Source organism: Anas acuta, chromosome 2 (assembly GCF_963932015.1).
Source record: "Anas acuta chromosome 2, bAnaAcu1.1, whole genome shotgun sequence".
Classification (NCBI taxonomy): Eukaryota; Metazoa; Chordata; class Aves; order Anseriformes; family Anatidae; genus Anas; species Anas acuta.
In genome coordinates, this window is record NC_088980.1 from 55,630,908 (window position 1) to 55,656,284 (window position 25,377).

General features: G+C 35.9%; 1 protein-coding gene across 1 annotated transcript in view; it reads right to left on the bottom strand.

Moving 5' to 3' along the window:
* Positions 1-25,377, bottom strand: part of CNTNAP2 (contactin associated protein 2) — a 1,125,334-nt gene that overhangs the window by 113,189 nt on the left and 986,768 nt on the right. The window contains exon 16 of the mRNA XM_068674838.1: positions 2,443-2,613. Within this exon, the coding sequence (XP_068530939.1) occupies positions 2,443-2,613 (171 nt within the window). The remainder of the gene's footprint in view (positions 1-2,442; positions 2,614-25,377) is intronic.

The following is a 25,377-nucleotide window of genomic DNA, read 5'->3' on the forward strand; positions in this document are numbered from 1 at the left end:
TACAGAAAAAAATTACACCCTATCAAACTACCTCCTGTGTAAGCCAGTCATTTTCAACTGACCAGCCACCTGTAAAAATAATATGCAGATTTACTGATGTATGTAAAAACTGAGTTTTAAGATAATTCTACATCTCTCTCTGCATACTGCTCCTTGAATGATGATAAGTAAGAGCCTGCCAGGGGATTTGCTTGATAAATGGAGTACCCAAAAATTTCAACCACAGTCACAATAACATTTTGTCACTTTTTTTTTTTTTTTTTTTTTTTTTTTCAATGACAGTCTTCCTTGTCTGTTTGGAAAAGCTTAAATCAGAGAAACATATTCTTCCCTTCCTTCATCCCTCTCCTCAGAGATGTTAATATGGAACTGAAGACACGTGAATTTATATGCTACAAGATTGTACTTCTTTTTCTTATAATTCTAGAGAGTAGGAAAATAAGCTGTGCAGTTATTAGACCTTAAGAAAGCACACTAATAAAATAATTTAATGAGAATTCCTAGCGATAGCTATTGTGCTCAAAATAAAAAATGCAATAGCAAGCTTCTTTCCAAAGACTTGAATCTAAGAATCTTTACAGACCAAATGATTTGTTCTCCTAATATATTTAGCCAGTTCATTAAGTCTATTGAAATACTAGATGTTTTAGAACCTCTCAGTTCCTGGTCTGTAGAACAAAGCTTATGCTAACTGTACATTACAAATATACACAGCTGTTTCACATATAAGGGAAGAACAAGAAAGAACTTGTCTGTTGGCAGAGGACACTGACTACTGATTTCTATATTTTCCTTTTGGAATTGCAGGAAGTAAAGAAATCAGCAATTTTTTTTTTTTTTTATTTTTTTTTTTAAGAAAGGGACCTTTTTTTTTTTTAAGGAAGAGCCGTTATTTGAAGTGCAGCAGCTTGCAGCAAATATGTCACAACTGACATTACACAAAAACTTTTAATACAAAATAACATTTCTGTAAGATAATTTGATGCGTTAGCTAGAAAATAGTTTGCTAAAGGAAAACTTCAGGGTTTAAAGATAATACTGAAATTATCTTACTGACTTAATTTTATGTTTCCATTACGAAACAAATTCATGTATCAATTTTATGGGACTTATGTAAAGGGGAAGCAAACTCTTTTAAGAAGCAGAAGAATCTATTGTAATCCATGCAAGGAACTTCTGAAATTATGAAACATTTTTTTAAAATTGATTGAATTCCAACAAAATGTAAATGCAGACTAGAATGAAACAAACTACTGAAAAATACATAAAATATGTCCATGCAATAGACATGCAATTCAGAAAAAAAAGAATTACTTTCTTTTTGTTACTAAACCCCCAGCATTTAACTCATTTTTAACTGTGACTAGTATAACTTTGAAGTCACAGAAAGAAATATTTTCTGGGATCTGAAAATTTCAAGACTAGTTTCCAGGAAAGAAAAGGTAGACTGAATGCAATTATGTTCAAATGAACTGTTTTCTGTACCACTTGGCAAATATTTTTAAATTAGATATGTGCATGCAAATCTCATTGAACCTACATAAAAAAAAATAAATTACTTGGGATACATAAAAAAATTAATCCTTCAGCATTAGTGACTTTTGCCACTGACTTTTGTACATATATATTTAGAACCAGGTTCTTGACCTCTGTGAGTAGCTTCTGCAGCAAACAGAAGAAAAAATGTTTTTCTCAGTACTGGAGTGCAGACAGGGAGTTTGCTGCACTCATGTAACTACACTGCTGTAATGTGCCACTAGAGGCTGTATTAGCCATCACACATAGCACAGCAGGCCTGTCACCACTCCTGTTTATGGCAGGGCAAACTGAGTCGAGGGAGAACACAGGAGACATAAAACACTGTTTTCCCCTAATTCAACTGCTTCAATTTCACTAAACAGAATTCATGTACAGCTGAGGATTTCAGCACCTTACTTGCAAGTTTGCTCTTGTGCCATTTTAAGTGGTTTAATAATAAAATTAACTTTTGATCAGCAATTTCACTAGCAGATCATGCCAATAAAGAATTATTTCTACATGATTTTTAAAGATATTTTAGATGTTGTATTATCAGCTCAGGATCCTTACAGTGCTCCTACACAGCTGCAGACATACATTTTAAAGAAATAAAACGGCATGCAATTTTGAAGAATCTTTTAAGGCCTGTGCTTTTTTTTTTTTTTTTTTTTTTTTTTTTTTAATTGTAGCTGGTGGTACTAATTCTATAATTCTTTCTATTTCTCTCTTTCATAAAAAAATCAGAGAAACTTCAATAGTTCTTCCTATGTAATACAATCTAAGAAGTCAAGTAGTGCGATTTTTTTTTTTCCTGACTTAACCGATGTTACGTATTTTACTGAATAATGCATGTTTCTTGAAACCTGTTACCTGACATGAACCTGTGTCAGGTTCCAAAAAGAGCAGTGGAAAGCACATACTTACATTTCAGCTCCAGTTTGATGAAGTCAGTGTTCCCCAGATTCTCAAGAAACACCCCATCTGAGGCTGATGTTTTGAAATAGAAAGAGATATCTGCACTTGTTTCCCCTTGGAAGGTAGAGAAGTGAAGGTAGGATGATGATGTGATGAAAGAAGCTGCATTCCAGTAATTTCCTGCAGGGATGGGATAGACAGGAAATACACACATTTGAGTGCTCCCCGGAAGCAGTATGAAAATTTGAAGCTTTTAATGCTAATATATGCTACAATGTTGTTTATATTGAAAAACAAAACAAAACAAAACAACCAACCAACCAAACAAACAAAAAACCAACCACCTTGCTTCTACTATCTCCTTTTTACTTTGGATAAATGGAATGTTTTTTATTTTATTTTATTTTATTTTATTTTATTTTATTTTATTTTATTTTATTTTATTTTATTTATTTTTTTGGGAAGGTGGAACACACTACTTATATATATATATATATATATATATATATATATATATATATTTATATAAAAAGTTCCCAATTCATGATGGTCATACACAAATGTATTGCTGAGATAAGTCTTCAATACAGTACAGTTACTACACCTAACATATAGTTGTACCTCAGGTGCATGTTTTGCATTTATATATTGTCTCATGTATAACATATCTGCCTTCAGATTTACTCTACACAATGACGCACATTTCTTCTGAAAACGTAGCCAGGTCTAATAAAAGTCTGTTAATACATATGACAAGAAGAATCCAATAAATGAAGCTAAGCAATACAGACATAATTAACATATCCATTCCCTAACACATTTTCCCTGGAGAAAAATCATCATTAACAGTATTCAAGAACTATAACAGCACTTAGCTAGCAAGGCAGTCAACATTCCATGCAAGGTAGCATTACGTTTCAAAGACAAAAAAAATCATAAGATACAGAGAGAGACTGAAACAACAACAACAAAAAAAAATCATAAGATACAGTGAGAGACTGTTACTTCACCAGGATGCATATGTGTCCAGATTAAGAAATTATTAAGATATCATCAATAACTCAGTCCAGCCCAGTGCTTAGTATCCTGGCTAATAAACACAGTAAGAAACCACTTTCAATTCCAGCCATAGTTCCCAGAGATTGGTTCTCCATCATTAGATTACTGAACTAGGTGATAACACTATTATTTTTCTGGTTAGCACTGGATGCATGTGAATCAGCATGCTGAAGCCCCAGAAGCTTAACACTGGTTTTATAATACCACCAGCACAGACCCAAGTCAGAAATAATTTGTGTAATTTATTAATCTCTATTCAAATTTAAATTGAACATTTGAATTAACGGAAGAAGGCTGTTTAAGCATTCTATGCATACTCTTTTTCATATTTTTGTCCCATCTCCTCCATTTGATTCTACCTCTCTCAAGAATGCAGAATGAGTGGTTTTGAAAAAAGAAGCAGCTTTCTATTTTACTTTAATCAGTCCCAGGAAGAAAGTTGCATATGAGATTTTTTTTTGTGTGCTTATGCATGTGTGAGCAGTGAAAAAGGGACCAAATGGTTTTGGTACAGTGTAAATGTGCATTCATAACACATATGTATATATATTTTGTGAATTAACCAGTTCACCTTTAACATTACCTGGCTTTTGCCAAAAATAACATTTCTTGTCTATTACTACTTACCATGCTTAGACAAACTGGCAGGTTCCAAATTAAATATTATTAATGATTTATATAAAAATATCAACAATATTTGTATCATAAACAGTCTTGGGCAAGAAAAGTCTGCTAATTAAGTGCAAATTCTTTTTTTTGAAAACATATGTAGTGATAAAGCAACACAAATAAAAATGTCTAGAATTTAATTTTCATTCATGGTCCCAGGCCTCTTCCAATCTCTTACCTTTCAGAGTACTTCCTCAATATTAGGGTTGCTGAGGGTACAGGTGAAGGAGGGCTTTGGCAATAATCTTGTTCTTAGTACAGGCTCCAGATGGAACACCGTATATGCTTTCCCACTTGCAGATGTACCCGGACACCTACATTTCTTTCTCATTGGAGATCAAGATATGCCAGATGCTGGCAAACTTTTTGGATATGTTTAATTCCACTTGCTGAATAAACTCACATGATATAAACAGGACTTAAAAAGTCAGGAATATATGCAGTCCTTGTTAAGGAGCTAATTTAGCTGCCCTGTATAACCTTGTAGAAATGCTTTCAAGTTTTCATAAATCAAATAAGTATTTTAGACTTCTAGCTTTACATACTGTGAATATTGACTAAGTTAAAAGCCTAAAACACATAGAACATATGACAAACAAAGGACCTGTGAGAGCTGCAAGGATTCTACCAAAAAATACAAATACTAATAGAGACAAATACATGTTCGGGGGGATAGGCTCCCCAGTCATCTCTGTATCCCAAGATGAGACTGAGGTGAATATGCAGCTGCATCATCATGCATCCAAGCAGCACAGCTGCAATGGCATCTACAGTCAGGGTTCCTTCTCTAGCCCAGGATTCTGCTAATAGACCAGCTTTCTTGCCACCATCATCCTGCCATCAGCCACTGTATGCAAATTGTTTGTACCATGCTTACATCTTCTGTGAGTGTGACAGAGCTCAAGTACTACAGGTTGGAAACCTGTCTTAACTAATCATTTCCACTAGTGAATTGAAAATGGTTTTGTTGAAGGGATCATATTTTTGTTTTATTGTGTCAAGTCAACTCACAATGGGACCCTGCTCCCTTAGCAGTAGCCTCCACTATATAATATTATTGTTAATATTGTAATTAAATAAATAAGAGCAGGAACTGCTATATGAAACAATTTATTTTGTAATATTTCATTTATAATTTTTTAAGTAACTTCCAACCCTCAAAGTATTACATGTACTTTAACACAGATTCAACCTTCAGACACTCAAACAACCTGAAACATTCTGAGTTAACTCCTTAACCAAGAGGGCTCATAACAAAAGTGCAGGTTTGCCATTACATTAAATTAATCTTCAGTTGTATCTGGCCATTCCTCTTTGTATAATTAGAGGAGAAGATTTCACTTTCATTGTTTTTAAAGTAAAATTTAGACTGCAAGGTCTTTAAGGCTGATGTGAGTTGTGAGTTTATCTAAGTTCTAGCCATATGGCGAAGACTTCAAAGCATCACTGCAGTGCATCTACAAGTAGGACTATCATCACCAATTACAGCACAGAACCAGACATGTTGATGGGTTCACACTAAAATGTATGTCTCTGTTTTGTTCAAACTAAATCCACCAATTTTTATTTAATGCTGTATCTAGTCTACTGAGGAGATCTATCACTAAGTATTTTACATTTCATTTGAAATGCTGTGATTTGGCTCTGCATAAAGCCTTAGCTGGGGATGCTAGTGGTGAGAGGATAAATACAAACTGTTCAGACTGAATGGGAAAACCTGCAGCTTGAGAGAGACATTTTCAAAGTTTATTCATAACAAATTTCTATAAAGATAAAATCATGTTTTTATACATTGGTATACATTCATCTCAAAACACTTTCAGGGAAAAAAAAAAGAAAAAAACATTTTATTAAGTGTACAATGGAATGTCTTGCTAAAAATACATAATGATTTTTATCACAAAATAGTATCTCTTGATAAGAAAGGGGCTGCCTCAGGAAATCTTGTATAAAAATCCACTTGACACACATTATTGCTATTGCTTGCTAGGAACTTTTGTAAGTCACCATTGCCTCAAAATTTCTTTGGCACATTATCCCCCTCCTTTCCTCAAAAAGCTTAAATATTTTGATCCTACAGACATTTTCCTATTGATTTAGGCTGAGAAAGCAGTAGATGGAAGAAACTGGAATTAGGACTTAAATTGCAGGGTGGACATTATGGCAGCAGGGATACCAAAGTATTGGGAGGTGGGAAAGGTAGTTTATTTAGAAAGAACACTCTACTAAATTTGTAATCCACCCTGTTAATAATTATTATTATGTCATAAATATTGCACAGGAGCAGCTGTACCTTACAAAATGGTATGTTTACACAATGTGATTGAGAAAGTCTTGCAGGAAATGCTCTGATTTACAAGAAAGTCACTCAGCCTAGGAGAGTTAGTATTTATTAGTCAGTATGCTTGTAAACATTAAGATAGGGAAGAAAAAAGGGCTTCAAATGTGAAGATGAGAAGAAAGAGGTGCTTAGAGTCACACCATCCCTTCGGTTCCCCTTTCTTCCTCCAGCTACTTAAGGAACACATTTATTGTACAGAATGCTCAGAAATACAGCTGAATAGTTTTATTTTTCTTCTTTATAAGCTCACTTAGAATTCTGTAATCAAGACCACATCTCTATTGTACTACATCTATCTTCACTGTAAGCCTGCTTAGTGTTTAAATTTGACTTAGACCAATTAAACAGGTACAAGATATGCTGCTGCCATGGAAGCACAAATCCAAATAAAATCAAGATACCAGACAAGCCTTTTCAATTGTTTACAACCCAAGACAAATTTAAGCCGGGCTGCGTTTCTTATCATGTTTTTCCCAGACTAAAAATATTAATGAGAAGGGTCACCTTAAATCTCATATAATGGAATCACAGAATATCCTGAGTTGGATGGGACTCACAAGGATCATCTTATCCAGCTCCTGGCTTCACACAGGACTACCTAAAAATCAAACCATATGTCTAAGAGTGTTGCTTAAATGCTTCTTGAACTCCAGCAGACTTGGTGCCATGACTGTTTCCCTGGGAAGCCTGTTCCTTGAAGATTTTTCCTATGAAGACCCCCCTCAGGGAGGAGGAAGGAGATGGTTACTGCAGTATTAACAAGGACAAACTCAGGTTGTGTTGAATTGTGCAACGTGTACTGACATCTTTTTAAGTGTGGTAGTTCCATAACCTGATAACACAGTCACTGGACTTATAGAAGCCAGACTCACAGCTTCTGCCTTGAATTATTTTTGTCTAGAAATCCCTTGCTAGCTCCCATCAATATCTTCTTTTTTAACATGATTGAAATTCATGCTTTAACACTATCAGTTTCTCTTTACATTTAAACCCCATTGAAATGGATAATAGCAATAGCAGAACTGTAAAAGACATCAGTGCTTTTAGCCCAGCTAGGCAATAGAACTAGAGAACGAATGCTATAATGTCAGGCAGCTCTTATGTATTACAATAGACCAAAAACCTCCAGGGCCCTCATCTGCAGCAAAACAGATTTTCTATCAAAACCATTATGTGAATAAAATGTAAGAATAGTCTCCTATTTCAGAGAAGATGTATGTGTGAATGGAACACTGCTCTGTGCCACAAAATAATGGATTGAGATTATCCTTACAATTATGCTCAACAAATCAAGTTTTTTTCCCTTTTTTAATTCTGGGAAAGAGGAATCTACATGTGTACACTCAGAGCAGTTTGAGTATCAGTACAGCAACAATCACAGCTTTGATTCAAGTCTTCAGGTCTGCATCTCGAGTGAAAATCATCCCTAATGAAACCCAAACTGCCTGTTGGGCTTCCTTGCTATTGAAACAATAGGGGAAAAGGAGGAAAGGGTTTCCAATCCAAAAAGAATATTGCAGGTTATTCAGGAAACAGAAGAAAAGTCAAAGAAAATTGTTTGCGTTTCTCATGCTTGAAAGGCTTAACTGAAATCCTGAAGCAAGGCAGACCATGTTCAATAGCACTAGTCAGAATGGGGCTGAGAATGCAGCTTCAGTCTGGGCAGGAGGAGAGTGTGCTCAGAAGACAGGGCAGGAAGGATGGCAATTCAGCAGCAGCCTAAGCCCTTTGATGGAAGAAGTACAATACTGATGACTCTTCTCAATTACTGAAAGGTCTTGGTGTCATTTTTGGTTGCGCTAACATGCATTCACAACTTTATTCTTTCTTCATTGGTCTGCAACTCCTTTTTTTTTTTTATATATATATATCTTTTATGCCTCATATATATCTTATATCTTATATATATTTTACTATACATCTTTTACTATATTACCTTCTTTACATCTACTGTACTTACATTATATAAAATATACTGTATATCATAAGCTTTATGTACATTCTTCACTTTCTTTGATACCCCTGAAATCTGCCTCATCCAGCTCCAATCCTGAATTTCTTTGACCATGTTGCTTATAGCCCTGGGGTCCCCTGTATCAGTCTGTGGCCTGTCTGTATATCTCAACTAAAGATGAAAATATTGTATTTCTCTGGCCACAGGTTTATATTTTATCAACATCACGGCAGAATACCAGTTAAAAAGAAGCATGTAAATTACTACTTAAAATAAAATTAAGATGGCAGTATCTTGATTTACTTAATCCAAACATGAATATAGAAAAATAAACTAAACTGAATTACTTCATAAGAGGCCAACAGGACAACAGGCTTAACAGCAGAAAAGTCCTTTGACAACACACAAGAAAAATAATCCCCAAGTCAACAGATGAAGAGTGCATTAACACTGCATAACAGCAAAGCTGAATTACAGTCTTCCAGGCTGAATACAAATACAGGTTAGATTTCAATTTTCAAGATAAAACTAGCTCTGCATCTTTCAACAAAGTAACAAATGGCTGCAAGTCCAGAGCAAAACTTGTTGAGAATATCAACACATCTGAAGATGAGTTCAGAGTTAGCAAAAGAAAAAAATTAGCTCTGTTATTGTGACAATTCAGTTTTTGAAGGATAAACACTAGATTTTAGAAAAGAAAACAATGTTTGGAATATTTCACCTCAAATCTAGAAAGCTGTAGCTGTGTTTTCATTTCACTTAACTAAGCCTGGTTCTTTCTAAAGGGTGGGATTGTTAAAAATTCTGAGAAAGGAATGTAATCTGGTAGAACTGTGCTGAGAGTCCATATTTGTTATGATTTTTAGGGGACTTACAGGAGTCTGGAGTTTCAGAGTCAGAGAAGTGTCAATATATTCAGAGGCAGACAAACAATTTGATCTGAAAAATTGTTTATGGTTTTTAACCTCTTTGATATCTATAGTACATTTCAACCTCAAATTAATTCCTTCAAGCTTCTCTTATGGAAGTCCATTGCATGCATCTTCTGAAAGTCAGATTCTAAAAACAGTTAACTGTCTTTGCACATTTGGAGGGTATCCTTCCATTGATGACCTTGTCTCCTTTAGGTGTGGGAAAATTTTTGGTCTCTAGTCTAAGTCCTTTGGCATCTCTTCTTGTACTGGGAATGCCAAAAATCCTGCACATCTACCACTGCTGTGACTATACTTGATCTCATCAAAATTTGTCAAGTCCAACTTTCACACAAGCACAAGGCCTGAAATCCCAAACTTTCTTCATGTGGAGCAAGATAGTGGTGGTATGGTAACTGTCTTTCAGGAATTACAAATGTGGGATAGCCTTAAATTACTAATATAGAAAAGAAAGATCCTGCGTCATATTATCTGGGATCAACTTGAGCATTATGTCCAGTAATGAAGGACATAAACCAGCTTGCATTAAGATGACAGTAAGATGGATAGCAGTTTATCTCCTTACCTTTATAAACAATCTGTTTTCATAAAGTTTCTCTAGTGACATAATACTCACAAGACAAAGATCAATGGATATAAACACAGATGCTAAAGTTTGCATTAATCTGTCAGTCACCATATTTGCTGAATGAGGGAAAGAGCAATCACATTTATCAGTGAAATGTTGGAGTCAATGAAACAGATTCAGTGATGCAGAAAAGTTTCCCGCACCTGCTGTGTTACTTGTAATCATCTTTGGAAGACCATTTTTCAAAAGTTTCACCTCTGGCCACAATGCCTAATTACAATGCATACCCTGTCACTGCTGGCACCATCACTTTCATCCATCTAAAGAAGGAGAGGTCCTGATCTGGCATGGTTTACAACCTGGAGCTATGTAATGTGCTGATGGAACTTTAATGATGCGTGTAAACTGGTATCTTTTCAAAGGAATTTTTTTTTTAAACATTAACTGACCTGCAAACATCAGCTCAATCACCCTGTGCCACAGTCAATGCAGTGTGTAGGAACCCTGCCATGATGCCAAAATCGTAAACATTAAATACAGGAACCTGTTGCTGTCCTCAAAACTAATACTAATGTTACTAATAATGAGGATCCAATTCTGTATTGACCTGTAGATATTGGTGGGTGTTTACAGTTGTGAAAAGCAACTGTCATAGCTTACCACTGTCATTTGACAGTGCTGCATAACCACCTTATACTTGGTACATAACTATGTAGGATGTAAAGTGAAGACACAAAGACAAGAATGTAGAAAACTAATGACTTTTAATTTCCTCCTATTAAATTTGTACCCTTTGCTTTGGAAATGGACTGCAGGATAATGTTTCTCAGACCCCTCCTTTTTGCTCTTCAGGTCCTTGGCTAATGTGAACTATTAAATACAGCTCTAGAGTTCAGCAGAGTCACAGATATATTTCACTGGCCCAACACCAAGTGGACAACATGATCCAGTAACCATTTCCACTTTTGCGATCTCCATTTGCTGTCTTTGGCAGGATTTTTAAAAAAGGATATACTGTATAATATTGATGCAGCTCTGTCCCCCAGATTTTCTTGTTTCTGGAAGAAAGTTTCTCTTTTTAGGGTGATTCTTTTGGTCCACTGTTTGAGCATGGATCTTGTTTCCTCAACACACTCAAGATCCTGACTCTTCGACAGCTTGACATGTTCTTTTTGAACAGATACACTTTCAAAATGGAAAATATTCTTCAGAATTAAAATGTAAGATGCAATTTAGACTTGATGTAGCACACTAAATATTCTTCACATAATTGATTCCAGAATTATCTGTTATTCAGAGAGATCATCAACTTATTTTACTTGATCTTCTATTACTGGATGGATTTTAGAGCATTCTGAACTAAAACTCGGAACATTTAGCTCACAAGATATGACTAGATACGTTCATGAATCATAGTTCTCTGAGCTTGGATGAAAATTGTGGATAAAATCATTTGCTTGAAGTACTAATTTCATTCAGCAGGCACACTACTGCAGAATTATGGTGCTCTACTGCTTATACATAGAAATGTACTTTCAATGACTTCTTCATTCATGTCCCAAATCCAAAGAAATTCATATAAATCACTAAAGATGCACTTCAAACTTATAGTAAAGGAGTAAAATTATAATCTTCATTCTCATGTTGTCACTCCAGTTTTGACACTGTAACATTCCAAGTCTAACTTCCCATAATGTACTTTCTATGAAGGTGTCCCTGCCCATTGCAGGGGGGTTGGAACTAGATGATCTTTAAAGTCCCTTCCAACCCAGTTATTCCATGATTCCATGATTATATGTATGTATTTTTATTGATGGTTGACAGTACTTATGCTATATAGGCCATTAATTAAGAACATTTGTGGAGAATTAGAATTCTAGAGATGGACAACCTGCACTGAAACCAAACCGCCAAGGGCTTCAAAACGTTTCTGTGGCCTTCCAGTCCTAGACTGTTATAGGAACTAAGGAGAACCAGTAGAGTCTATGTTACCACATTATATTCCACCCAATAAACAGAAACTTTGACCAAAACATCTGCTGCATCATGTTTTGTGTCCCTCGACATATCCCTTGATATGCCTATGATAACATAGCTTTTCCCCTTTAGGTCACTGATATCAGACTTTACAAAAGGGTATTTGAAAAGTGATTCTATGATCAATCTTTATATGGTCTATGGCAGAAAAGCTTCTTACCTGGCCACATTTGAGCCTTTCTACCATTCCATGCATGTTCCCTACTTATAAAATAGCTCATTAATGCTCTTACTGTGTCCAAAGATCTTGCAGTGATCTTACACTCTCTCAACTGTGTTCTAAATCCAAGAATGAAAAGGAGTATTTAAAAAATTTCAGCTTAAAACTAAAAGTCTCACATGTTAAGCGGGAGTGTTACACAAGAGTAAGTGTACTCTTACACTTACAAGACTACAAGACTACAAGTCTACAGGTTACACAAGACTACAAGCCTACAAGACTTAACTCCCATGTTAAGTCTTCTAGAGCCCACTGTGGATGGCTACACTCCCTTTATCCATATTTTTAATCTTACCTTTATTATTAGAATATTAAAATTACAATTAGTGCCATTGTTAATATTATTATTGGAGAGTAAACTTACATGGGCAAAGTTACTATGTAAACTTACATAGGACAAAGTTACAGTGAGCTCACTGTAGAGGCTGTCATTTTTTGAACAACGGACTACATGTATATGTAAATACCATATAGGTGTTCCAAACAGATATATGTAGTATAATGGGAAATCTAAATCATAACGCAAACTTAAATATTCAGGCTATATAGATCATTGTATGGAATGAGAGGAAGGGTTTTATCGCACTCTTGTTGCAGCTAGTAATAAAAGTATTAGGGAATTGAGCAGTAGCAGAATTGAGACTATATATATGCCCTTACAAATTTAACAAGGATTAAACAAAACCAAAGCTTACAGATGTATAAGAAAGTCTCATACAAAACACTCCCCAGTAGAAAATTGCTAGCTTTGGTATTCAAAAATAAACAAACACCAAACAACAAATAAATCTCATAACAATAAACCGTGTTAAAGGTTTAATTTCTCTAGAGGCCCTTTCCAACTTCAACTATTCTGTGAACTATTCAGTTGAAGTATGTACAATGACAAGAAAGAAATAAAATCAGATTCTGGTTTGAATAAAAATTGCAATCTTATCCAAAAATTGAAAGGAAATTAGTATTTCAGAGGTGAAATGGTTAGTGAAAGCAAAACACTCCTCTACATCTACAAGATATTTGATTCTGACCTCTTTCACATCATTCCAGCACAGCTCTGCTGTTCATGGCATTACATTCAATTTACACAAATCTCAAAGAACATTTACTCAACATTTGCTTCCTAAATCTTTTCAATCTCACTGGAAATAATATGCAATAAAAGAGAAAATGAAGTGTGAAAAAAGTTTCTCAGAAAGAAACAAAGATCTTTCTTTCTCTGACTTCCAATTCCTTCCTTTCCATCTCTTTTCCTTCCTTCCTTCCTTCCTTCTTCCTTCCTTCCTTCCTTCCTTCCTTCCTTCCTTCCTTCCTTCCTTCCTTCCTTCCTTCCTTCCTTCCTTCCTTCCTTCCTTCCTTCCTTCCTTCCCGCCTTTCTGAATTTGCTATGTATTTTTTGAGGGTTCAAAATACAAATTAATACAGAAAAACTGATAATGAGAAACCAAAGAGAACTCTTTTTTTTTTTTCCTTATTTTCTTATTTTTTTTTCATGCAGGAAAAACTGCAACCTGTGTTGTATTATATTGCCTCAGGGTAAGTGCACAGCTTTGAAATACATTATTATGTACACATGTCAATATTTGTCAGCAATCCAGTGTCTTGTTTTTGTCTAGATATAGTACATACTCTCATATCTTCTCAGTTACAGCACTCTGAAATGCAAGTGATGTTGTATCACATAAAGATAGACATACACACTCCTTTTCTTCTCCCTCCCTACTCCCTTCTCCCTTCTTCTCCCTGGGGGAGTCACAGAGGGAGGAAGTGCATGAGGAAATAAAGAGGAAAGCACCAATTAATATGTTATATTCAAATTTGATTATATTCAAATTTGACTTTTTTTTTTTTTTTTTTTCCTGGATTGTGACTGAAAGGGTTTGCAAGCAAAGGGTTAGTAAAAAATCCTCTCGGAGCTTGGTTTCTGCTGAACTCACTTGTCATTTCTGATTTCATTACTGAGTTTCTAGCAGAGTGGTTGAACCTGCAAAATGTCTTTTCTCTCACGTTTGTTGAGCAGACTAAGCCAGCTGCTCAGAGTGGTGAGGCAGAGGAGGCTGGGGAATAGGGTGGCAGCAAAGATAACTCCAGCTGCATTTAAAAATGTATGAATTCTGTCGTGAGACCACAACAGGTCCTGCTTCAGAATAGAGCTGATTGGCTTTTTTAGCAACAAGGTCATGACTCAGTGAACAGCTCAAACACTCACAGGAAGGAAAGAAACATGGCTGTAGTCCTCATTTGAGTAGCCTAACAGCAATTCTGTCCATAATTATTTATCAAGAAAAGTACATAAATAACAGGGACTGAAATCTTACTTTGCAGATGAAACCTTTTGTGTCAGAAATTAATTTTTTCTACAAATGATAAATAGTTATTTGATTTCATTGGCTTTCACTTATTATGATACTTCTGGTTACATTTTTATTGAGCAAAACCAGTCTTCTTTGATACATGTATATCTGCACTATTTCCTTTAAGGACAACACAATGCAAAGACAGATTCTCGTTTCAATGGCTGTTGAAATGGCGACTTGCCCCAGCAGAGGGCAAATAAACTTAGAACAGAGGAACTTGGAAAGACCACATTTATCACTACTTACATTTTCACTGTAATGTACCATGTATTAGTAGCCTCTCCATTCAGGAAAAAAAAGGTTACCAAATTATTTGTCCTGTCCTATCCTATCCTATCCTATCCTATCCTATCCTATCCTATCCTATCCTATCCTATCCTATCCTATCCTATCCTATCCTATCCTATCCTATCCCATTCTGTTCAGTTCTACCTCTTTTCCCAGTGATATCTAAATCAATTGTTCAAATAACTGAAAGAGCAAATGCCCTCTAAGTTAACAGATATAATTACAGTTAAAAGATTATTATTTGCAAGGTCATTTAGTTTTTCCCTAGCAAAAAGAACACAGTAAGCCAAAGTCTACCCTCCTCTTTTTTAAGCTTCTAGCTTTACATTTTCCCCTTTTCTTAAATTTTTTTTTTTTTTTTAGATTTACAAATGAATGTCAGTGTCAATTTTTCTCCCACTCCTCCTCCCCATCTCATTCACATTCACAGGCCACCCATATATCTATAAAATTTAGTTTTAAAGTAATGAAACATAATTTTTAATCAAGTGATTATTTATCTGCAGACTGCTGCAATTTGGTTAGTAAACTCATCTTATTCCTGTGTTATCACCTAAATAATATATAAATTATAAATTATTATATGATATTATAAATCATTAAATGATATTATATTATAAATTATTACATTATATAAATATATATAAATAATAAATAATAAAAATATAAGGAACATAAACAATAGGAGAATTGTTTGCTGGATTTTGCTAAACAGAATGGCTTCCTTTCTTTAACTAGACAAGCCAGTATTTCACTGTGTAAGTATGACTACTCTTTAAAATGGATAGGACATATTCCACTACTAATTACAGATGTAAATCAGGAAACAGTTTACTGACCTTAACAGCTTTTGGTCCTTCTAGAACTTGAATATGCCATTACTATAATATCTCTTCAATTTATCCAACCTATTTAACATTATAACGGATTTTGTCCAACACTACCACAGCTGCAGAGACAGATGATTGGAATTAAAAGTGAGGAAAAAAATCTATATGGACATGAAACTTTGAAGGTGTTTTAAAATCTGTGTGCAGATTGCTTGCTTAGGCTTTATAACAACATGGTGTGCATGGCTTTTCCTCGTGGACACAAAACCTAATGCCCAGTTTTATTTTTGCCTTAACTCCTGTGAGTATTCCTGCTGAGCAGCTTTAGCAGACTAGCCTCTCAAAGAAAAAGATTAAACTCTTTCTCCTGTTTCCATGAGTTTTTAATCTTTTGGGAAAGAGAAATCATAATGATTGAAAAGGCAACATGAAAACTCACATCTAGCCAGGGAGGGTAATAACCAAGTATAGAAAACTTTAGATATTGACATGATCTGACTTTACTTCTGTTCGAAGGTAGCCGAATCACAGGTTTCTGCACAGAAAGAATTCAGGCTTCAAACAAGTTTCCTGGGCTTGCTGCCAGCAAATATTACAACTGAGTGCTGCTATCAGCCCTTCAGAAAGGAAAAGCTAAAAAAAGGCATAAAGGAAAAGTTCTTCTCCTTCTAATAAGCTTGGAACTTGAACATGCTTGTTAGATACCTACTCCAAATCCTGGATTTTATCTTAATGAACAGACGCACTTTAGCCTTGTTTCCACAACAGGCTTAAACATAGGCCTGTCTGAAGGTAAGAGCTAGTAATCAAATATATCATTATTTTGATAAGTTATACCTTCTGCAGAAAGGCTGAGGCAGGGAATCTGGTAATTTCTTTAATGTCCACTATCCATTTGAGCCTCAAGTAGTACCTGTCAGCTACCAAAGAGAGGGGCGGGAAAAGATGAAAGCACAGGATTTAGTCCAGACTAGCAAAAAACAAGTAACCAAACAAAAAAACAGGCAAAAACCATGAGCTTTTTCAGGAGGAATAATTCACACCAACAAATGCTTGTTGTAAAGCAAAACTGATGGCCATCAGTCTTCATGCTTTTTTTCTTGTTTCAAGGTCTGTCTCATAATGAAGATTTCTCACATCAAACCTCTTGCACCTCATGCACCAACTCCCTGTCTTGCCTATTCATCTAATGTTGCATCAGTTTCTTTGGGATGGACAACCCAGGGAATGAGGTAACAGCATTTGATGTACAATTTGATGTTGAAGTGAAAACTGGAACTCATGTCTCCTTTTTCATTTCAAGAATAATGATTGTTGTGTTTTCTTGGTCTTTTTCTTCAGTCCCAACAATAATCATGTTCTGCTTCAAAAGTTGTCAGGGATTAGAAAAAATCTAGTTTTGAAATCTCAGGTATTAACTGAAAATTAGGAATCTGTTATGTGGCTAATCAAAGGCCAACCTGTGGCTTTACTGGTCACTCAAAAAGGTTCCTGAAAGTTTTCTCTGTCCCTCTTTTACCAGCAATTTCTGGATAATATAAATTTCTCCAACTTGATTTGTTACAAAAGCAGGAATTACATGAATAGCAGCAAGCTGCTAGAACCCAATCCTTTGCAAGAGCATTTATCTAGTAGTTGTATTTACTTTTTTTTTTTTTTTTTTTTTTTTTTTTAACCAGCCTGCAATCTTCAGCTTCCGCCTGACAAACCCAGGCTCCAGATGCAACTTTAGATAACAACGTTTTTCTCTGCATCATCTAAATTACTGTATCTATCCCTATTACTCTGATTTCCATTATGCAAGAAGTTTGAAGGCTACTTACAGGAGAGGCGAGTAGGCAATGTCTTCTCTTCACCATTGCTAATTTTTTTCTTTTTTGTTTGTTTGTGTTTAACAACTTTGTCACTGCTTCTCATGTCCCCGTTGGATTACTGCACATCTGGAGATGTGTTATTTTGTCTTTTTGACCCACAATGCTGCAAACATGTTAGCAGTCTGACCCTACTTTCTGGCTCTGTGAGCTAAGGCAGAGCAATGACTGGCTTGTTGGCAGAGGTAGGTTACTGTAGATGAGTCCTATATTAACATATATGTTAATACGAGTCCTATATTAAGCCTCGTATTAACATATAGTCCTATACTAGGCCTCATATTAACAGAGTCCTGAATGTGTACTGTCTGAGATGGGGGAAACAGTTTTTCATGTTGGCAGGCTAATTGCTCTGCATATTATAATAATGAAAGGAAAATGGTGTGAGAGAAGAGATGGTGAGGGCATAAACTCATGTGCGCTACACTTGAAGAAATTAAAAGAAGTTAACTTAGACGTTCATCCTACACTCTGCTACATTGGATATCATAGCTTCATGACCTTGAAAGTCTGCTTAGAGTCTCCAGGAGTGTTTATCCCTTTTTGTGCCATACGCATGTCAGTTTCATCATGAAAGGAACAAATATGCACAAACATCACTATAGTGACAATTATGAGGATAAAAGCCTAAGATTTCATCTTATTTTGGTTTCAAAAAAAGACTCAGAGAGATATCGCTTGGCACTTTTGAGGCCAAATTTGTTATGTGCAGCCACTGCTCTGTAGCTGGTTTGCTATAAGTGTTTGCAATAAATAATCCAATTTAATTAATGTGGGATATAATAACTTTTATTAAATCTAAACTGAATACATGTTAGGGAGCTCATATCGGTATTGCCTGATACAAACTGCCAGAAGCAGTAGCTTCAATCCCATTACTCCTGGTTTTATCACTATGCTAAAACTGACCCTCTAAATGACTGTCTTGGGTAACACATAGTGCCATAAAATTAAGCACTGATTTATTACTTAAATAAAAGTCTTCAGAGATCATCAGGGTGTTAAATATTAGGGCTGCCTTGTTTTGCAAACCATATTTAATGGCAGACATAGCTGGTACACCTTAAACAGAACTCAAACAAATAAGCTTTGTTCTACTTGAAAGCAGACAGGCAAAAAAAAGGGCTATTGGCTGTTTAGAGCATTTTTTAATTTATTTTTTTTTCAACACATAGAATACATGGTAAAGAAATGATATGAAATGAAATGAAATATCCACTGCCGTCACAGGTAACTGGAAATATAATATCTCTAGTGATTCTGTGATTATTTATACACATCACCTCCCAGGACCAGTGGTTTACGAAAACGTCCTGTCTACAGTGTTATTGCTTTCAGTTCACTGGCTTTATCACTTCTGTTTTGTGCCAGCTTTGCTAGTCAGATATAGGATTGATAACACCCCTTTTAAAAGCTCAGTCCCAAACACTCCCATTGACATCAAATGGAACACAAGCAGGAATGGCAACACCTTCTCTTTTATGGCCATTTTAGTTTATTCCCTCATCCCTGAGTTTATGCAGAACTGTGTCAGGTTCAAGAACCTGTGCTGTGTTTTAGAAGGAAGAATAATGGATACAATACATGTTGTTGTTACAATATAATTCACATTTCTTCAAGTGCTGAAGTTAATGGTGATAATAATCAATCAAGCTAGGTTTTCAGAAGCTTTGCAAGAGAAGGGTAGGTGACCCCAGAGATGTCGCAATGCCAAACTTCTGTTTTATTATATGATTGCTGAACTTGCAGCATCTTGCAGCATTCCTTGCCCTGACATCATCCAGAAACCTGTTCTATTCCACCTCTTTAAAAAATCCTCCACCAGATGGCAGCAGAGTACAACCTTTAGTAAAAGACGAGCAGGATGGGAGTTTTACCTTTCTCTTTAAGGAACGGTGAAAGAACAGCTGAGGTTTTTAGTTTATTTATTTATTTATTTATTTATTTCTCATCTGTTGGAGTTGCAAAAGAATAGGTAATGTACTGCCCTGTTACATCAGATCTCCAACTAGTGTATGTCATCCCTGGTGAATGTGTTTCAGGCATTCTGTAACTCCAGTTTCTTGGGGCCATAGCTAGCTAGCTGTTTTTGTAGCCCTTGTGTTTGTCTTGCATACAGAGGGCAGTAAGGAATTGCCAGGTCGCTTCCCAAGGAGGTTCAGCCTTGGCCCCCTTGCAGCATTCTTTGGAGCCACCTTCCAGTGGCTATATGACCTTATCTACAGTCTGGCTGCAGATCCCTCTGCAGTGTGCTCTTGTCCCTCGGTGTCCCTATGGCCATGTGGGGAACTGCTTATCAGTTTCTCTTCTCCATACTTTAGAAATGAAAGGCTGCACTCCCTGCAGCTGCCAGTAAAGTTTGCAGTGGCTGCTCAGCAGTCTTTTAAATACAAGAGGTATTCCTAAAATCTGCTAGTTGTGTGCTCCAAGGAACCTGGGCAAGGAATCTGGGAATCTGATTTCAAAGCCTGCTGAGCCATCTCTTGTGCCTGACCAGACACTGATTACCCCAAAGCTGTACTCTTCACTCATGAAAGATTGGTGGCTAATTGGTGTGGCATGTAATCCAACAGGTTGCACTGAAAAGTAAATGCAGAATGATTCATAGTCCAGGGCAATAGCTGCTTTCCTTTCCTGACACCACTTGCTCTTCCAGTAATGTGTTTTGACTGTCCATGTCTCAACCTCTGCCACACTGCCCTGTGTTAGTCACGGGACTCAATCTTTCTCATGTTTCTTCAACGTTTTACTTCACTTTTCTTTCCCTGTGGCTTTCAACCAGTGTGTCTGAAAACACACTAACTTCCAAGCAATAACTACTGTGTGCAGCTTCTGACAAGTGGTTGGGTTTTGCTGCCCTGCAACAAACAGTAACTACAAACCCCAATAAAAATAGTGAGTTTCTGCTTCATTTGTAAAATGCACAGACTTTTCCATAAAGACAAAATATCACCTAGTACTGTGCAGAAGAAGAAAAAAAAAAGGGGGGATGTGGGGGGAGAGGGCTATGTGGCAGGTGGATAGGAAACAGCTGGAGGGATGGAGGGAAAGGAGGCTGGCTGGAGGCTGACTGGAGCAGTCAGCAGTATTCCCTAACAGTCTGCTTTCTTCACAGAGCAGAAGAAAGAGCTCAGGGCAGATTTTGACTCTGATTCATAATCTGCTTCCTGGGCTTCTCCAGTAGTAGCATGGAAATCCCTTGTCAGGAAGATCTTTCTGCATGAAACAACATAAATGGCAGGGAATTCTGCTGTGTGGTGTACACGGTGTGTGCACATGAATATGTGCGTGAATCTGACAAGGGATATCTGATACTCTTAGAAATTATAACTGACATATTTCTTAGATAATATGAACTGGAAGACTGATGCTCAAGAGGTCTGTGAAGACTGCAAGAGGAATCAAGGTAAACCACAGCCTTATGGCTGTATGTAAGTAGTTTCTTTTTAACTGAATTCTTAAAGCCAAGTGGAATAAGTGGAGGAAGAATTCTTCCTTACATTTTTATCCCAAGAATTATCTACATTAATTTTTTGCACTACTTCCATTACTATTTGTTTCTTTAGTGACATCCATGTTGTATATATTTATTTTTCAATATTCCACAAGAGGCAAAAATACTATATAAAACCACTGCCAGGAGAAAAACTCCAGTCTTTGGAAGTAACTCAGCTCCATAACTTCTTAATTGTGTTGGGCACAAGACACCAAATTTTTCCTTTGGTCTCAGATAGGCTAGGGGACATGGAAAAGGACAGTTTATTCAATTTTTGCTGTTGCTCTTGACTGTCTTAAGCAAATGTTTCCATAGCTCTGGAAAAAAATACATATGCAACAAGCACCAGAAAAGTCAAACTTCTTCTAGTTTCATCTTTATTCTTATCAAACAATAATTTAAAATTGATGATGCCTTCTTAAAAAAGTTTTCTATAAACAGAAAAGGAGTTTGGTATAAATAATTTAATTTTTTAATTTTTATTTTTTTAATAATTTTTTTAGACACTGAAAAGTATTTTCTCATGCATTCTTTCTGACACACAAAACATATTTATTGCTTTCAAAAATGTGCTAAGTATACATGCCTGTACTCCATGAGCAGAGGAACAAGAAAAAAAAATCTCAAAAAAATCACAAGCATGAATACAGAATACCTAATTCCTAGTTTTGGATATTTACTGAAGTAGCCTATTTGATAAAATGGAACTAAGCAATGGAATGAACTTTTGAATGTAGTAGTCTCCTTTTCCTGGATTTACAGTCCACCAAACTTAATACATTGTTGCACATTGGATTCAGATGAGAACCACGTTCTTTAATTACCATTAAGGTAAATTTTTGCACCTCTGAGAGATGACTGAAAACATCTTAAAGAGCCACAAATCAGAAGTACACACAGAATTTTCCATAGTTTTTTAAATCTGGCAACTCTGGCAGGACTTAATGTGTGTTTTTCAAAGATGTGGAGTAGATATATCTTCAAGCTCCATTTTGATGGTGAACTTTGACCATAGAATTTATCTTTCTTTTAGAAGAACTTATTTTCCTTCTGAAAACTTTACATTACCAAATGTGCAGTGTGGTTTGTAAGGGCCGGATGAATTTGTTTTTACCAGCTTTTTTCATGCACAAGAGTTTCAGTGTACAGAAGGATATTTCTTGACTCCTTACGAAAACTTTCTGCATTTCAACAACACTGAGACAAGGAATAGGAGTTTCCCAACAGAAACAGTTCTGCTAATTCTAACCAAATACCCATAGTGATCAAAAATGTGAAAGACAGTACTTTGGATTAGTACATGAAAGCCATTATTAATACCTACAACCTGTAGTCTGCATTCCCTGATCATCCCTAATGTGAGGAGAGCAGTCCCTCTGCACATTGGTTATTATTAGCAAAATCAGCACACATTTAATGTCTAGTAAGTACCATAGAAAACATCTGTGCCATTCATATGATGCTTAATTTAGGGAATTTTCAAGCCAATGCATTTCATTATAATGAAAGGGTAGAAGAAAAATTCTGGATAGATATTTTGAGAGCTTTCACAGTGAAAGGAAGCCACAGCCTGAAGAAAAAAAAAAAAAATTGATGTGAATTTACAAGCACAAACAAAAAATCCCTCCCCACTGTAAACTGGACAAGAGATTCTGTTCTGTTTGTATTTTCCCTATACTGTTACAGTAAATGGTTTTCATGAATATTTTTTCTCTCCAACAAAACATTTAGCTGTTGTCCACTGTGGGCTGATGACATTTGAACACGTGGAGATAAAACTGGTACAGAAAAAAGAGCACATAGGAGAAAATACTGCATTATAACATGCATATCATAGCAATAGAAACATATGGAACTATATCAAACTCAGAAATGTTTGGGTAAAGTACACATTTTATTAGATGGCTATCCTAATTTTGCTGTCACATCTTTGTTCAGGAATGTCAGAGTGAAATGTCAGTTACAGAAATTCCTACACCTACTTTGAGAATACCTGCTACGTTTCCAACTTCTGATTTTTAAAGAAAGAAATCTCTCCCATTGTTATTTTACCTCTTATTCAAACATCTTCAGCCTTTGGATTAGACCAATGGTAATCTAGGTGGCACAGAAAGCAGAATTATCTCTGAGGCCAGAAAAAATGCTTAGCGATAACAAGACACTAAATTCCTATGCAAGCACTTCAAATCCTTTTTTATTTCAGTGAAATACTGTAAAGTAGAGCTCTGCCAACTGCTCAGGCTAGATAACAGCCTATGAATTGCTACAGATTTGGATGGGTGTTTAAACAGGAATAAATTATGAAAACACCTCTTGTGGATGTGACCAATGGAGCAGGACATGGGCTTCTTTTAGAAACACCAGGAAAGCGTGTAGATCTGATGAACACAGGATATCAATACAGGAGTTGTAAGCCTGTTTAGCTGCTCTCACACTGGGTTCATTCTCCATCAGAAGCAAGATCCAATCTGCAGGCTGTATTATCCTTTAATTAAAATCTCTCTTGGCCTTCTTGGTTCGCCACCTCCACATCCTGTTGTCCCCTGACTGACTTCCTATCATTTACACATCACTTTCAAGCTCTTATTTCCAGTACGTAATCTTGTTCTTAAAAACAACAAACCTCTTGTTCACAGACCATATACTGGCTGCAATTATTAGCCAGTTCTATGAGTGTGGCCAGGGAGTCAACTGTGGGACAAGGAGTGGAGGATTTGTAGGAAATGTCCCTGCCTCCTGCCCCTGGTACACACATTGGCAAAAGGAGAGACATCAATATCTGAGCAGGAGGGAGGGAGGAAAGAAAGAGGAGCACCTTAGGCAAGGACTTAGGGAAGGACTAGGTAAGGACTAGCTGCAGGAAGAGGAGGTTGTTTTATATCAGCCTTTTTGGGAGATAACCATCGATACGTATAAAACAGTAGTTTGTTTTACCATACTGGACTGTTATTTCCAGCTCACATTTTCCATGATTTTTCCATGACTACCTATTTTACTAATGTTATTTTCCAGACTGTATTGAATCCTAAGCCTATTTTAATTTCTTCATTTCCTTCTCCTCTAAACATTACACTTCTTACAGTCTACCAATATAACCTCTTCACAGAGTCACAGTACAGATTCCCATTTTTACCAGGGATTATCCCCAGCCAGTCAGTTAATGAAAATGAGCACACCAAATATGAACATTTACAAGATTGATACATTTACAGTAAGGGTAAAAATGAATAATAGGGGGAAAGTAATTTGAGTCAGAAATACATAAAAGGAAGGCAGTTAAAGACATTTAATTACTTCTTTATTGTCTAATTTAACATGGTGCCAATGGCTTCAGCCTATTTTTCTTTGGCTGAGAGACAGTTTTTTATGCATTGTTTCTCCACAAATATCTCCAGCATGCAAATAGAATGCCTTGCAATTGCAAAAGACAATTATTCTTATAACACATAACGAAATCTGACTGCATTATCTTTTTGTCCTTAATAAGACCAGTTTACATTTTTGCAATTTATGTTATATATATTTTTTATTTTTCCTTTAAAATATCAATTTTCATAGTGCTACTTTTAAAAAAGAGACAGGGAAAAGAGGAGCAATACAGTCAGGATGAACATATTCAGGATGAAATTATGGCATTTCTAATTAAACTGAAGACAAAAGGGAAGAAAGCATTTATCCAAGGACATGCCTTCCTAAATCATAGAAGAGACAGATGAGAAAGTGGTCAGCTTCTGACACTTCAGACCACTGCCTTCTGTTTCTGGACAAAGGAGCTGGACAAGCTGTCCAGCAACACAAGAACTTTTGCCTGTTTGAATGTTGGGACTGCATGTCAGAAACATGGTCTAAGCCTGGCAGTGTCACTGTGCTGTGATGATGCCATTAGAGAGTAGGTAATACTAGTACAAGTCCCAGTAGGGTCAATGACTTGCAGAAATACATTATAAAGCTTATAAGCACACAATTGCATATATATATATATATATATATATATATATATATACAGGCATATATATATGTATATATATGGGCTCATATTATATATGAGCCTATAATGACTCCCTTTTCTGTTGCAAATTTTACTGAGATTCTTTTACTGGTAATTATAACTAAATATGTTTGTGACATTGGATCTGGTTCAGCAATGCTTGTATATTGTGGTCCAGGTAGTGTGGACTTGCACAAGTTTTTCAAAGAATTTAATGGGATTGCTAAACATTCAGAGAGGGTTGTTGATTCAAACTACTGGGCATCTCTGAACAGACATGAATGTTAGTTGAAATAATGCATTTCTGCTTGATCATAAAGAATTACAAGTATTCAGA